At 40.9% G+C, this 16,266-nt stretch overlaps 1 protein-coding gene across 4 annotated transcripts in view; it reads right to left on the bottom strand.

Moving 5' to 3' along the window:
- Window positions 1–225: 225 nt before the first annotated feature.
- Window positions 226–16,266, bottom strand: part of LOC122920463 (lysophosphatidic acid receptor 1-B) — a 154,889-nt gene continuing 138,848 nt past the window's right edge. For all 4 annotated transcript variants that reach the window (XM_044269984.1, XM_044270009.1, XM_044269991.1 and 1 more), the window contains one exon: window positions 226–2,800. In XM_044269984.1, coding sequence (XP_044125919.1) covers window positions 2,499–2,800 — 302 coding nt within the window. In that variant the 3' untranslated portion in view covers window positions 226–2,498. The remainder of the gene's footprint in view (window positions 2,801–16,266) is intronic.

Here is a 16,266-nt window from a genome sequence, read left to right as displayed (position 1 = left end):
TACCTGGAGAGGCATTCCGTCATAATAGAAGTCTATGGGCTGCAAAACGGGTCCGTCCCGTTTCCGTTATGCTGGGCCCTCCTCTCCTGCATAACAAACGGGACGGATCAGTTATGCAGGCCATAGACTTCTATTACCACGGAACGAATGCCTTTAAAGGCATTCCATTATGCATTCTGTCATAGAATTGCGTTATGGTAATGGAATCTATAACGCAGTTCACCTTTTACCAACAAACGAAGTGTGAACAAATTTCATAAGCGGAAATTCGCTCATCTCTAGTCACAATGTTGTGATAATCAATACGTGCAAATGATTGGAACCATTGGATCAACCAACATAAAAATTTCCTGAATCTGATCAGCACTGTCAAAGGGGTTGTCAAAGATTTTGATACTGATGACCTATCTTGAGCTGATCAGCTGTTTGAACAAGCTGCGGTGCTTTGGTGAACGCCGCGACCTCTTCCTAGATCAGTGATGTCACGTTCACCAGTCACATGTCCTAGGGTCATCTCAGTCCCATTCAAGTGAGTAAGGCTAAGGTACGTCATTAATATCAGAATCTTGGAAACCCCCCCTTAATATTGGGGATCCTCCTTTTTTGTAGCGATAGGGTCATTTTTCTTTGTTGTCATCATAGTCAATTTTCTCTGCATATTAATGCTCAGATTGAATTTTAGGTGGAAGTATCTCCCTGCAAATATATAAAAAGAAAGCCATAATTTGCCAGTCTTGCAAAAATATCTTGTTACCTACACCATAATATCTTAAATAGGTTTCTGTTTCCTTCATTTCCCCAATAATACTTAAATATTGCATAGCCTAATCCTAGAACCCCTAGGGTCCAATGCTTATTAGTGCCACATTTTCAATATTTTAAAATGGAACAAGGAAGAGGAGGACCGGCCTGTGGGTGGCTTGCTGTAATGTCGGAGGCATAACTCTGTAATATCTGTAACTGGACCTCTCAACTATCACATGTAACTTATAGTACTAGTAGGCTCCTTTTATGGGCCTTCTTAAACCTGGGTCTAGGCACAGCCACAATCTTTGAACCACCTATTGTTAGACTACTGCTTATGGGCCCTTTACACCGGCTGACCGTTGAAACAATCATTGCTAACCAGCGTTACTAGTAACACTCGTTATCAACGATCTTGCGGTTTAAATGCTGATTACCCGATGAACAAGCAAAACTCTCGTTTATCGGGTAATTGTATCTTTTGTGCAGCACAAAAGATGATCATTTCCCAGTGGCGGATCATCCTGTGTAAACACAATATGCTGCCGTGAATCAACGAGACAATACAGGGAAGAGCGATGGCATTAGCGATCACTCCTCCCCATACTCTGGAAGAGTTTGCTACATGTAAATGCACTGGTCTCCTCTGCTAGCGATTAGCAGATTGTTGGGAAGGAACGCTTCCTTCCTGACAATCTGCTAGATCTTCATCCCATGTAGAGGGAACATTAGGCTTCTAGATCTAGGTCGAACATAACCACTGAACATTCTACAGTTGTGCCCGTGCGGAGGAGAGACTGTAGTTAAATCTTGCTCCGCCAAGAGTGATAAGAATAACCAGAGTTGCTCTCCACTTTATATAAATATTCAGATAAGCTTAGAAATAGACACAATCCATACACTCAAAGAAAATACTGAAACCGTGCCAAAATCTTTGGCACTACAAAGAAAATGTACAGTAGGATGCCTGTAACAGAATACTGACTACCATATTTGTAGATTTCAACCCACCAGGTGGCCAAGTAGGAGTATGGTCCCTCAGAAACCTTTATAAACGCGACAACTTTGTCGAATGTGAATGCTACCTAAATCAGCATTATTATACTACAGCTCCCATTATCACACGAGCACACATTACAAGGTTAATCTTGGCTACTTGGAATCCGGTTTATTTGTCTAGAGGTTATGACAGGTGTTGTGCATTTCTTTAACGTCATACAAATGCCTCATCTAGAAAAAAAAAAAAAAAAGTACAAAATAAAAAAAATTATATATTTATAAAATAAAACATCATAACAGAGAAAGACTACACACAACAAAAACTAGCACAATGCTTTTGTTTATATTAGAAAAATATCTATTTTCTTCCCTTTTTTTTTTCCCCCTTTAAGGCAGTGCAGCTATAGAAATGTTAACAAACCACTCCAAAACAGCGTCCATCACAGGCATGCTGATGGGACTAAAATGTAGGCTTTTTTTTCATGGATTATATTACAATTTTTTTTTACTATTTGTTTTGTATTGAACTATTTTCTATGGAAACGGCAGTTTAAAATTTCATAAACATGTTCTATACGGGTGAGCTGCTATTGTGCAGTATTAGACATTCATTTCAATAAGTTTGGAGTTAGCCTGTTGAGGAATAGTAAAAGAATGTGTTCCTGTCCTTATGCTGGTTCTGCAGCATCCTGCAGTGACACACACACTCCAATATGGTCTACGTGGTCCTGACTTTCGACCTGCACTGTCCCAGTTCAAACAACAGAATGGTCATTGCTGTGCACACCAGCCAAAATGGTATGGTTAAGTGAGGATGCAGATCGGTCAGATCCTTCTTGGGGGCCATTTGTACTTTCTGTTCTTTGGCAACACAGGATCTGTTTGAATGTGGCACTCATTTCCTTGTCCCGGTAGGAGTAAATGATGGGATTCATAGCAGAGTTGAATTCAGCCAGTAGTAGGAAAAACTTCTCATAGTCCAGAATGTTGCATTGTGGACAACACACGTCAAGTAGTAACAGAACCAGGCCTGGGGTCCAACAAATAATGAAGGCTCCTGCAGGGGAAGAAGGATAGTAACAGTTATAATATGCATATTATATTACAGGGTTTTTAGGGGACTAGAATATTTTTTTCCTTTTCTCAGGATAGATCATCAGAATCTGATTGGTGGAGGTGCGACTTCCAGCATCCTACCGATCAGATGCTTGAAGAGACCTCGGAGGTCTGGTGAGCACCGTGGCCTCTGTCTAGACCAGTGACATTTATTGGCCATATGGCCTAGGTGCAGCTCAGTCCCATTCAAGTGAATGGACTGCAATACCAAGCTAAGCTGCTATACACCTGAACATGGGTTATGTTTGGTACTGCATGTCAGGTTCATTAAAGCAAACAAGGCTGACCAGCAATACCATGCACAACATGCCAACAGGCGTGGCACTGTTTTTGGAAGAAAAAAGCCACATATTTCTCCTGTACAATCCCTTTAAAGAAAAACGTCAAGCATGGAAACAATGGGTCTCATTTACCACACCTGGAGCAGAAAAAAGTATTACCAAAATCAGATTTTTTTTAAAATAAAAGCCAGAACACAAAAGTAATCTAGTTCGATGTAAGCAACATTGTTTAACTAGATGTCTGGTCTTTATGAGCTGTCTAAATTACACCACAAAAGGGAAAAAAAATGACTCAGTTGTCACATGTTACGAAAACTGACCAAATGGGTACTGCCTGTTGAGTCTAAGGCAAACATTTTCTTTTTAAAGTGGTTATCCCACTAAAATATTTTTTTATAGATAAATCCAGCCCATAATTCTAAACATTTTTGTATTTACAGTGGTACTTGAAAGTTTGTGAACCCTTCATAATTTTCTCTATTATTGCAAAAATTTGACCTAAAACAACATCAGATTTTCACACAAGTCGTAAAAGTAGAAATCTTAGGATCAGCAGATAATTTGAAGGTAAAATTAGAGTATTTTCAGTCAATGGGATGACAATCAGGTGGGAGTGGGTGCCCTGATTTATTTAAAGAACAAGGATCTACTAAAGTCTGATCTTCGCAAAACGTTTGTGGAAGTGTATTATGGCACTCAGAAGAAGAGTTGTTAATGCTCATCAGGCTTGAAAAGGTCACAAAACCACCTCTAAAGAGTTTGGACCCCACCAATCCACATACAAGAACAAAAAACAAGAACCCTCCCTTGTATTGGTCGACCAACAAAGACCACACCAAGAGCAAGTCATGTAATAGTCTGCAAGGTCACAAAGGAACGCAAGAGAATATCTAAGCAACTAAAGGCCTTTCTCATATTAGCCAATATTAATGTTTATGAGCCCACCACCATGGGACACTGAGCAACAATGGTGTGCATGACAATAATAATTTGTGGATGGTTTAGTCCATAATAGAATGTTTTGGTTTAAATGAGAAGCGTTATGTTTGGAGAAACACAGAGGTGGTAGTATCATGGTTTGGGCTTGGTTTGCTGCATCTGGATCAGGATGGCCTTCCATCACTGATGGAACAATGTATTGAGTTATATCAGCAAATTCTAAAGGAAAATGTCAGGACATCTGTCTGTGAGCAGAATCTCAAGAGAAATTGGTCATGCAGCAGGAGAACAACCCTAAGCACACAAGTTGTTCTACTAAAGGTAGAATGGTTAAAGTAGAATGAAATTAAAGTTTCGGAATGGCCAAGTCAAAGTCCTGACCTTAGTCCAATAGAAATGTGGTGGAAGGACCTGAATCAAGCAGTTCATTAGAGGAAACTGACATAAGAGTTAAAGCTGTTTAGTATGGAGGAATGGGCCAAAATTCAAGACCAGATACAGCACTAATCAACAATTACTGGAAATGTTTAGTTGCAGTTATTGCTGCACAAGGGGGTCACTCCAGATACTGAAATTAAAAATTCACATAATTCATTCACATACATGTTATATTGAATCATTTTAATAAATAAATGACCATGTTTTTGACTCATTTGATTTGGTTTTCTTTACCTACTTTTAGGACCTGTGTGAAAATCTGATGTAGTTTTAGGTCAAATGTAAGAAGAAATTTTGAAAATTCAGAAGGGTTCACAAACTTTCAAGCACTGCTGTACACTTCTTTGGAGAAAAAAAAGTGGTATCGCCAGATATTCCAGGAATACTGGTATAGTGCACCTGCTTTTTCTATTAAACAGCCTTTCTGTGCTCACCTCAGTAAAGGTACCAAGTGGACATGCTCAGTCATGTTTGTGCTAGTGTAGAGCTAAGCGAGCTTCGGATGCTTCGTCTAAAGTCGCTTCGTTCAAAAGTTTAGAATAATACTGTACGGAGATTTGTCTCCGTACGGTATTAGAAGGTATGGGCTCCGATGAGCCGAAGTTAGTTATTCACGATGTCGTTGAATAACTTTGGTAGTTGATTTTTAAAGTGGAAAACCACTTTAAAACTTGAAACTGAACTTGGCTTTAGTTCCGGGGTACTAGACGTAAAGTCCGACTAGTCAGTGGAGGTCCGACGCCGAGAACCACGACCGATCAGCTGTTTAAAAGGCTGCGGTGTTCCAGTGAGTACTACGGCCTCTTCCTAGGACAGTGACATCTTGTTCATTCATTATATGGCCTATAAGCCGATCAGTCCCATTCAACTGAATGGGCCTGGGTTGCAATACCAAGCACAGGTACAATGTACAATCCTGTGAGGAGGTTACAGTGCGGCCACTTCAAACAGCTTATTGGCTGGGGGTGTTGGGAGTCGAACCCTCACTGATCAGGAACTGATTACCTATCCTAAGGATATGCCATCAATATCGAAAATTTGGAAAACCCCTTTAAAACAGAGAGAAGACTTACTTTCCTGATTGTTTAATAAAGTATAAATGAAAGATATTCAAATGGGTAAACAACACTGAGGAACGGTGCTTCACACATGGATTTTATCTTTGGTATTTCTGGAATGCTTGATGCACAGTACCAACCCTCAAGGTCCATCCTAGATAGGCATAATACAATATGCAAGTTTGACCTAGCTATATATTTGCATACACTATGTCTAGAAACTTTCTAGTTATATTTCACACAAAAAAAAAAAAAAAAAATCTTTCAGTTTTACATACGAGACCAGTTAACGAAAGAGCATAAATAGCTATTCTTAAAAGAAAACTAAAGCAAATGACACAAATGCTGCTTCCTAAGAACATTCAAATGTAGCTGTGTTTGTCAGTCAAACATTTCCCCTCAAGCAACCCTAGTTTTATCAGATAATTGAGTAAAACTAGAGGAGCGTGAGATTCACATTAGGGTGAAAAAGTTCAATTAAACAAAACCAAGGAACATGGTGTGCTACACAATGAAAGATCCTCGAAAGCACAGTGAACTGGTCATCTTCATTTTAATATTACCCCCCTTCCCCCAACAGCCACAGTAGAATTGGAAAGACCCTCCTGAAAATGTCACTTTTTTATTCTAGATTTTGTGGTCCACAATGCAAGGGCTCTGTTCGTGTACATGCCATTTGTGCAGACCCATCGACTTGAATAGGTCAGCGATTCGCAAGAGATGGATGTGTTTTATTTGTTTATGGTGCGGAGACACAGACCGAAATCCCACGTTTCCAATACGTGCCTCCTCTGCTCCGTACCTTGAGGATTGCGGACCCATTCAAGTCAATGAGTCCGCATCCATGATACGGAGTGCACACGGCCGTTGCCAGATAGGCATAGGGCAGACACGCTCGTGTGCATGAGCCCTAATAAGTCACAGAGGATTGATGGGCAAGTGCTTATCTTCTCACCCCTTTCCTGGAAAAAAGATCAGCCATATGTGATGTATGTATGCTCTCTGATGGAGAGGGAATGATAACATACACATAAGTCTATTTCACTCCCCCAAGCTCAGGTCCAGTTATTATAGGGACAGAGGATCTGTTTATCTCTTCCTGCAGCCTGTCATCATGGTCCCCTCCTCCACACTGGCTGAGATGACAGACAGCTGTAGGGGGGACAGCTCTTATTACCCTTAATATCTCTAGATATATACACTAGATATGTGACTTGGTCTTGTCTAAAAGATAACAATCTAAGCTTTAGACCCAAAAAAGGATCACTGTGTTATCCACCCAAAAAAGCCAGAGATATAGCCTTTAGGCTAGATTCACACAACCGCATGTGTTTTATGGTCCGCAAATTGCAGATCCGCAAAAAAACAAAAAAAAAACGGAAGATGTTCAGTATGGCAAATGCTTTTTTGCGGATCCATTGTAACAATGCCTGTCCTTGTCCACAATACGGACTAGAATAGGACAGACATACGGATGCAGATAGCATTTTTTGCAGACCCATTGAAATGAATGGGTTCTCATCCAATCCGCAAAAAAAAACAAAAAAACAGAACGGACACAAAATACGTTTGTGTGAATGTAGCCTTAGAATAAGGTCAGGACTGAGTGCTGCAGGTTTAAGCAGCTCACACTGGGAGCCATTTCTAAGTGCCGTAACTCAGATTTTATAGCAGCAAGCACTAAGCTCCTGGTCTTGTTTTAAAGTTTAGATTGCCTTCTGAGACCAAGAAAGAGCCCTCGGAAGCGGGCCCCCCTCTGCAGCCATGCAGCTACACTGTTAAAATCTGTATTGTACTTGACTGTCTGAACACATACTGTGTTTGGGATGAACAGTGTGCAAGTGTGTGTGTGTGGAATATTCCCAACATAGGGGCAATATTCTGGCAGAACATTTTATATACTGTTCTCACTAAAAAGGTAGCTGTATAAATATGTATGCAGTGAGCTAGTGGCGGCCGCATAGATATGGAATTTGATACTTGCATTTAGGGAGTTACTATCTTGCCAATGTTTGTGAAGAGGCACACTACAGGCAATACTGTTAATTTCAGGTACCCTTCTGGTAGTCTTCAGCTCACTGTTGTTTTGATCCTGTCAAAAGCCTCAGGATCTCTATAGTGATGAGAGGTGCAGATTGAGCATCCTTTCGGCCCCATAGTAAAGGTCTGGCAATTTGGTAATAGCATGGTAAAGTCTGAATCACCAATTGGTTGCTTTCTTTGCTGAACTCACTAAATTGAGATAGGCAGAGGAATATTTAAAAGGCTCTGGATTGCAGAAATGTGCAGCTGGTCACAATGGCAATGCCTTTTAACAGAATGTGTTAATAATCTTCTCACATAGCACCCATGGTGCCATGTACCCTTGCCGCATATATGTGCATTCAGAAAACCAAGTGCTTTAGTCACATCAACACTGCACAGTACTTCTCTATAATGTCCTAAAAGGTACTGCTGCAGTTATATAATGGCCATAAATAGTACTAGTACTCAGGTGCATACACTGCAACTTATTCTGAAAAAATACCTGAAAGCTTTAAAAATAATTTTCACCCAAAACAGTTCAATTGCCATATATTACTAAATATTAAGTTAATAAGGAGTCAGAGCTTGATCACTATGATTGTTCTTGCATATAAATATGGTTGTTAAGGTTAGAGCAGGGATGCCTAACCTGCAGCCCTCCAGCTGTTGCAAAACTACGACTCCCAACATGCCCTGATGGCAATAGGCTATCTAGGCATGCCCGGAGTCGTAGTTTTGCAACAGCTGGAGGGCCGCAGGTTGGGCATCCCTGGGTTAGAGGCTTTCATAAGGTAAAAACCAATATGTCTGCACTTCTTGCACCTTCTGCCTAAATAGCCACAACTGCATAATAGGAATAGAAATCTCTATAAATGAGGCAAAGATACAGATTGTAGACACAATCGCTATGTTATCATAATACTAGGATATCCATATGATTGTATGAACAGCCTTGAAATTGTCCTTAACACGCTCACACTCTGATAACACTGACATGTATATCAGGGCTTTACATTCCTTTGGATTTTATCTGTATGATCCTATTGTTTCCCACACTTATCTCCCTACATATTTTTCAAAAGTCCCTGTTTATCCTAGGAGTAGGAGCTGATAACCATCCTCTGCCAGTTACCAAATATCTATGGCCGACCTTACACATCTGTCACAAGCGTATACATTGATTTTTGGTCTGGTTTTAGCAGATAAGGGTACTTCAATGTAAGGTTATCAAATCTATCACGTCATCATGGCATTTGTTTAATAGATTTATTGCTGAAGCTATGTAGCAAAACCTGGATTAGTCCAATACAAAAAAAACATAACTTTTGCTGACATTTTCACTGAAAGATTCCCTAGTGAATCTTGCACTCATCTGTAATGCCCCCTCTAATGTATGATGGTATTCAGCACATTCATCAACTAAGCACGTACGTATAGTGCAAGTTTCAAACCGAGAGCTGCAAGGACAAGGTGGGGTACTCTGAGAAATAAGAAAATACAGATAGACATGTATAGAGGCAGGAAAACACCCTTCAATGAAATACATATATATGAAATAAAGACTGCTATTTGCAGTAAACTACATTTTTAAACTACACTCCAAATTATAAATGCTGACCCACTGGTGATGCGCTAATCACTGAGATCTAGCTTTGAAACCCCCAAAGAATAAATTAATATACAAACAAAAAACACATGGGGTGAAACTCAAGAAAACTATCAAAGGTTTCGTTCACAGTTGAGTTGGTAATCTGGGAGCCTGATCGGGCTATCAGAGTTCACCGTATACTGCATTTCTGGACACAACCGCGTAGTGCTGGAATCCCATTGACTATAATGTTGTCCGGCATAAACATTGGGTTTTGGATGGACTTTGCCGCCGGATTACCAATGCAACTGTGAACGAAGCCTAAGGCTGCCCATACATGATGCAATCCTGCAGCAGGATCCGCATGCAGATCACTACTAATTGCCGGCCGTCACCTGTACCTGCCATTTGTTTCAAGTACAAGTCCAGCCTGGTAAATGGTAGAGATACACATGCGGATCCTGCCGGGCTATATCACCTACAGGCAGCCTTAAGGGTCTATTAGACACCCTGATCACACAGACGACTGTTGGGAGGGAAACGTTCCCTCCCGGCATTAGCCTGCTCGCTTGCTGAGGAGACCGCCGTTATTACATGCAGCAATCTCCTCAGCAACATGGGGAGGAGTGATCGCTATGCCATCGCTCGACCCTATAGTGTCTGGTTGTTTGCCAACGGCAGATGGTAATAAGACACCGCGATCTGCCGCCGGCAAATCCTGATCTTTTAGCATGCTGAAAGATCTGGATTGCCCGATAAAAGAGCAAACGGCAGCAGTATTACCGCGCAAGATGGTTGTTAAGGAGCGTCCGTGCAAACACTCATTAGTGACCATCGGGCAAAGAATCTGCCCATCTAATACACCCTTTAGTGTCAAGCCATACCTAGACTTTTTGTAGCACTTATTATTTGATACAGATTACAACTGCAGTTCAAAGCAGTAAATTGACATGTATGCATTTTTCTGCACTAGTGATGTCACTCGACAGTTAAAATCAATTAAAAGTGGTGCAAAAAGTCTAGGTGTAGCAACAGCTTTAAACCGTTTCCATATTTGAAGGGGTTCTCCAGGCAATTTAGGTAATCAGTCTTTTGTACTATCCTGGTAGTTAGGACTTATTGGCCCATCGCTCCACCATGGCCGCCGTCTTGACTGCACTCACACAGGCTGCAGGAACTTCCGCACAGGTCTTCAATGGATGTGCGCCCTTCTCTTATTGTTTAGCTGCATTTACTATTATGTCCGTATGTCCACCAGCAGGAGCATGGCTTATTGTAAGCCATTCCCCCACATTAATGCCCAGGATCAGAGAAAACTCCAATCCTCGATGTTTAACCATTTTACCAAATGCAGTGCTGACAAAAGAAGGGGCATCTCATGTACCCCAGCACTGCAATGGCTGGGCCTGACAGCTTGGTACAAGCAGTTTGGGGCCTAACCAAGGTCCACAGGGCTGTCCACAATTAGGGCCTATATGTGTAATTTGCATGTGCAATGTTATATAGATATGACATAAGATTGTACTAAATAAAAATGGCTGCACTGCAAATATTAATGCATAATGAGGTGTATGATAGATGCAATGCTATGTTTTCACCCAAAAAAAAGTCACCTGAAGTAACTGTTCTGTCTTCTACAAGCCTGAATTTGGCAGGAATGAAAACCAGATCCAGCAGCAAAGAGCACTTAAATGTGAAGTATGTAAAAGTCAAGACTTTGCTTTCTTTTCAAATAAGGTCAGGCAATTTAGACAGAAAAGCACTAAACAAGAATGGTCTTAAAGACATTTTTGTTTTTGTGCTGATTTTCTGGAGAAACGTGTGACATAATCCAGAACGTGTACGAAGATGGTCAGTACTTGTTTTGCATTAGTCTCACAGTCTCACAAAGATTTGTCTGTTTATCTGGGCATGCTAATCACATCTAAAATATGTTGGCTCATGCTCAGAGTACTTAGAGTAGATGTGAAAGAATACGTACGTTCTACAGTGTAGACCAGGATACATCACACGAACCAATGGAAATAGGCCCATCTGGCATTTACACCAGTAAGGGTTTGAGTTGGTTATGACAAATATTTAAAGGGTCACTAACTTTTCAAAAACCTTTTGATAGGTCATAGAGAGATATTGAAAGTTTAGATTGGTCGGGGTCTGAGTGCTGAGACCTCCACCCATTCCTAGAACGAGGCATTGTGCAAACTCTGTCCTCGCTGCGTGAGATGGGTCCATAGAAGTCAATGGGCCTGTCTTGATTTAGTCCTCAGCAACGAGGAGAAAGAGCGCTTCAGTGCCCATACTCCCCCGAATCTAAACTTTTGATATGTCTCTAAGATATAGCAAAAGTTCTTTAAAAAGTTAGAGTCCCTTTAAAGATTTGGCACAACATATACAAACCATTATTGGTATAAGTGCCAAACGGGCCAACTTCTATTGGTTCATGTGATCGTTTGACTAATATCTACTCTAAGTCCTCTAAGCATGAGCCAACATATTTTAGATGTGATTAGCATGCCCAGATAAACACACAAATGACAAATCTAAAGTTTTTATTGAAAAGTTAGTCACCCTTAAAAAGTTCATGATGTACTTAGCCTTTTTAAATAACTAGATTTACTAGATGAAGCTGTCACCATCAATTCACTAAGAACGTGATTGAGCATGCAGGAGCAAAATACATCTAGATTTTATACACTGGACAGCATAACGTTAGTAATAGTAGGATTCAAATTAAAATAAAAGGTAAAGCTCATCCACACTTACGTCATCATGGCTTCAGTTTACATTGGAAACCACAATACACTGCCATATCTGTTGCTTGGTCCAGCGGGTTTTTGTCCGACCGAAACCGGGCTTCTCTGCCGGACACTATTATAGTCTATGGAGCTGGCGGGCATTCCGGTAACATCCTGCAATACCAAGGACTCCGAGACCTCCGGCAGCCGTTCTCTGCTGGAACAGTCTTCCTCTTGCGGAAGGCATCCGTGTTTTGCGGACAGCAAAATACGGCATGTTCCTGTGAACAAGCGCTCAAGTAGTAGATGTGTGTTCACGAATATCTCGAATGGACATCACCTGGAAGCCTTTAGATTCTTAAGCTACCTGGTTCTTCAGAGTAGGTCAGCATTCTAGTAAAGGGGGTTGTCTGGTTGTACCCTGAAGTTCAGCTGGTCAACTGTTGTCACCAGGGAAAGTGACTGTTAAGCCTTTATCTGCTCTGCAGCAATGCAAAGGAAAATGGACCTAGTAGTGGCAGTAGGCCTCCACTGTATTTCACAGAGAAGGGGGTGATCAGCAGAACTATTCTTCTTTGGATCCATTAGGGAAAATGGATAATGTACAAAACATACAACCTTTTTACAACCCTCTCCCAACATGTCTGTTTCAGCAAGTACTTGTATTTCACATGTAATAACATTTCTGGGAAGTCTATTCTCATTACTATAGGATGTACCATTCCTATAGTATGCCTGCTAGAAGTTATGAAATAATCACTAGCAGTTTGCAATGAAGGTCCAGATGAGTGTTACCAGTTGGGGGCTGTACCCTTGCACAGCTTGACACTATCCAATCAGTGCTGCCAGTGTCTGACTGTATAGGAACACCCCCAACTCGTAACACCCACCTGGACCTTCATTGCAAAGGGATAGCACAACATACAGTCATACGTAAATAGATGGTCCGGGGACTTGAAGTAGTTACTAAGCCAGACATGTCAGGAGAGGTGACAGGTCCTCTTTAAGGCTTTGGATTTTCACAATACTGTCCATCACTAGTATTGATGACATAATACCTTACTGATGTAGGCAATTGGCTAATTTAATGATAATGTATTAAAAATCTGTTATCTTATGGCTTTAGAAATGCATGATGACACTAAAACCTATTAGTTCTTATGTGCAGCAACACAAGTTTCTTTTGGTCGTTCTAAACACTGTGGCCCTGATTTATCATACCATCACACCAAAATTCTGGCATCAAAAAGTCACAAAATAGGGCTTTTGCGACTTTTTCACATTCGTAGGTGCAAAATTTGGAGACTTTTTGCATTTTTACACCACTTACTCCAGTTTTGTAATGTGGGTGGACGAGTGGGTGTGTTTACCCATGTTAAGGAGTTTCATTCCAAATTTTTATGGTGACTTTTTAAAAAAGTCGCAAAAAAAGTCACCCTCTCACTCCAGGAGGAGGCTGGCGTAGGAAAACTGGAGGAGCTTCTCTAGACAGAAGTGTTAGGTTTAAGGACAAGCCAAATTTATCAAACAACTATGTGACATTTGATAAATGTGGCATAAAGTACTCCAATGCAGACTCAAGCAAAACGGACTTCAAATGTCATCCTCATGATAAATTTTCCCCTGTATGTCCATAAGCGGCCATCACGTACTAGCCTGGGATAATATGTGGATGATGCAATGTAATAGCAGCTGATGGAAACTGGGAATAACTTGGACAGGAAAGCAGCTCCTTCCTGCACTGAGCAATTATTTCCAGAGCTGTAATGAGGCTATAGCCAACAATATCATCATTGCTGCACACAACGCCTTACATTTTGACAGAGAGGCCAATAACTTCATTTTAATAACTAAACATATGTCACTTACAGAAGTGGTTCCCCAGCAATGGTTTATGGCAGAGGCTACCAAGAGCTTGCCTTCACCGACAGGTTAAAAAACATTGTTGTGGCAAAAACTTTTAAAGAAACTTCCAATTCTGAACCCCAAACAACAAAGCTCCAAAGATAAAAAAAAAAAAGACTATATAACATGTTAAAGAACTTAGAGAGTCATAGTGCTTTATTCTCCACTCATATCTAAAGTTAAATCAAGGATTCTGCTTGACACAACTAAGCTGTAATCTGCAATTTGTTACGCCAGTAGGTGTAGAACCACTATGTCAACCATCCCATATGGCTAAACCCCAGGGCATTATCCTGTCAGTCCTGTGGTATTTACCCGTTACGGGAAGCTGGTCTTCGCTGCAGAGGAACCAGTAAGCTGCTACCTCCTGGAACAGTCTCTGTGTTACTGACAGCTGACCAGCGGTGAATAAATCTTCCACAAGAGGACGTGCTGTCTCCATCCATTTTTTTTCTTCTTTTATGCAGATCACTTGATCAATGTGGGGAAACTTAATACTCCCCTGGAGACAAGCACCCATTGCCATTCAAACTAGGCGTGCTGCTCTCCCCTCTTTTTTTTTTTAAAGCTGACCAGCAGGGGTCAGAGATGCCGAGAAGTAAGGCAAAAATTGTAGTCAGTGACAGGCTGAGGTTAGGCAGGCAGAGTAAGAGTAATATGGTAAAAAGTCTGAGTTGAAGGTAGGCAGAAAAGGGTCAATACAGGGGTCAAGCACAAGTCAGGCAGTAAACGGGTAGCGTTGGACCATGGGTAGACACCAGAATATAGCACATCTTTGGAGGAACTTAGCAAGCTAAGTAACCTGTTTCTTAGGCACCCTCCCACAGGGAAGGCACCTTTAGTACCCCAGGCTAGCGAAGATTAGGGTTTGTGCTGGCGCTTTAAGAGCTGGAGGGGGCAAGTATGTACATGCCCTACAGGCAGAAGAGGAGAGGCCTTGCTGGAGGGACAATGCAAACCTGATAGCTGGATGTGTCGGGAGGAAGGCACTGGGAGCTAGCAGCCGCCACTGTAACATCATTTTGCATCCTTTTAGGTGACATTCTGGGGGAGATTCAGAACCAATTAATATTTTTCTCAAATTACTATATTTTTTGGTCAGAGTGGTTGTCCTCGAGAGTGCACAGACAACTCAAGCTGGAACCTGGTGGTCTAGAAATCCTGCTACTCTGGTCATAGAAAAGTTGTCAGACTGACTAATTGTCCTGCACTTTAAAACTCCAAATCAGGAAGCAAAAACTGAGGTCACAGAGAACTCTGGAAACCTCTTGGAGTGGGCTGAATATACACTGAGGAGCCCTTGAGAGAGTACATAACTGTGGAAACTTCCAGCATAGTGTCCACAACAGAAGTCTTCCGAATCGTTTACTTGGTCGAGCAGTTCTGTTACAAGACAGAGTGAAAAAAATAAAAAAATAAAATGCATCCAAAAAATGAATTAACAGCTGTACATCAGTTTAGGAACACTGAGTGACATAAGGGTCTGTGTCTGGAAGGAGACATGGCCTCTGGATGATAAGCTACCTTTGTAAGTGTCCACTTATGTATAGTTGGTGACTAGACAGGAGACATATGACATATCTAAAACACAGAAAAGGATGTTTTACTTAGGAAATGTACTAATTATCTGTAACCGGAAGTATCAGATTGTTAGTACTGGGACACAGTGCCATGACATTATAGGACCAAACTTATTTAAAGAGTATGCCTACCCAAATCTTAGAAATAGTCATGAAATCGGTAATTTAAAAGCTGTAGACAAAGTGTGTGTCCAGGTTTTTTTTATGCTTAAAGGGGTATTCTGGTAAGAGAAAGTTATTCCCTATTGACAGGATAGAGTTTACTGCATTTCCGAGCAGCAGCTCTGTCAATTTCAGGGGGCACTACGGGGTACGCGGGCCCTGTTCTCGTTAGGTGTCCCAATCGAATGGTTATCAGTACACAAACATAGAAGAGGATTCTTTACGGTAAGAGCAGTGAGACTATGGAACTCTCTGCCTGAGGAGGTGGTGATGGTGAGTACAATAAAGGAATTCAAGAGGGGTCTGGATGTATTTCTGGAGCGTAATAATATTACAGGCTATAGCTACTAGAGAGAGATCGTTGTTCCAGGGAGTTATTCTGATGGATACTGTGGATAGGGGATAAATTCTCGAACTGTAATAACCCTTTAACCTTCCCGTTTTTGACTCCCTGCCCGATAACGTTTTGAATTATAGATTATGAGAGCATATTTTTTGTGGGACAAGCTGTAATTTCTAATGACACCATTTAACATTGCATACTATGTAGAGGGTTTAGAAAAAAAAAAATGCAATTACAAGATTTTTTTTTTTTTTTTACTGGTTATAATGGTTATTTTCACTTTTAAGATGGGGAAAGCAGGTGATTAGAATTTTTATATTTTCAAAAACGTTTTGACTTTTTTCCACATATAT

The sequence above is a fragment of the Bufo gargarizans genome, chromosome 1, assembly GCF_014858855.1.
Source record: "Bufo gargarizans isolate SCDJY-AF-19 chromosome 1, ASM1485885v1, whole genome shotgun sequence".
NCBI classification, from domain to species: domain Eukaryota; kingdom Metazoa; phylum Chordata; class Amphibia; order Anura; family Bufonidae; genus Bufo; species Bufo gargarizans.
The sequence above is the reverse complement of the archived record's forward strand: the minus strand, read 5'-3'. Positions and strand labels throughout refer to the sequence as shown.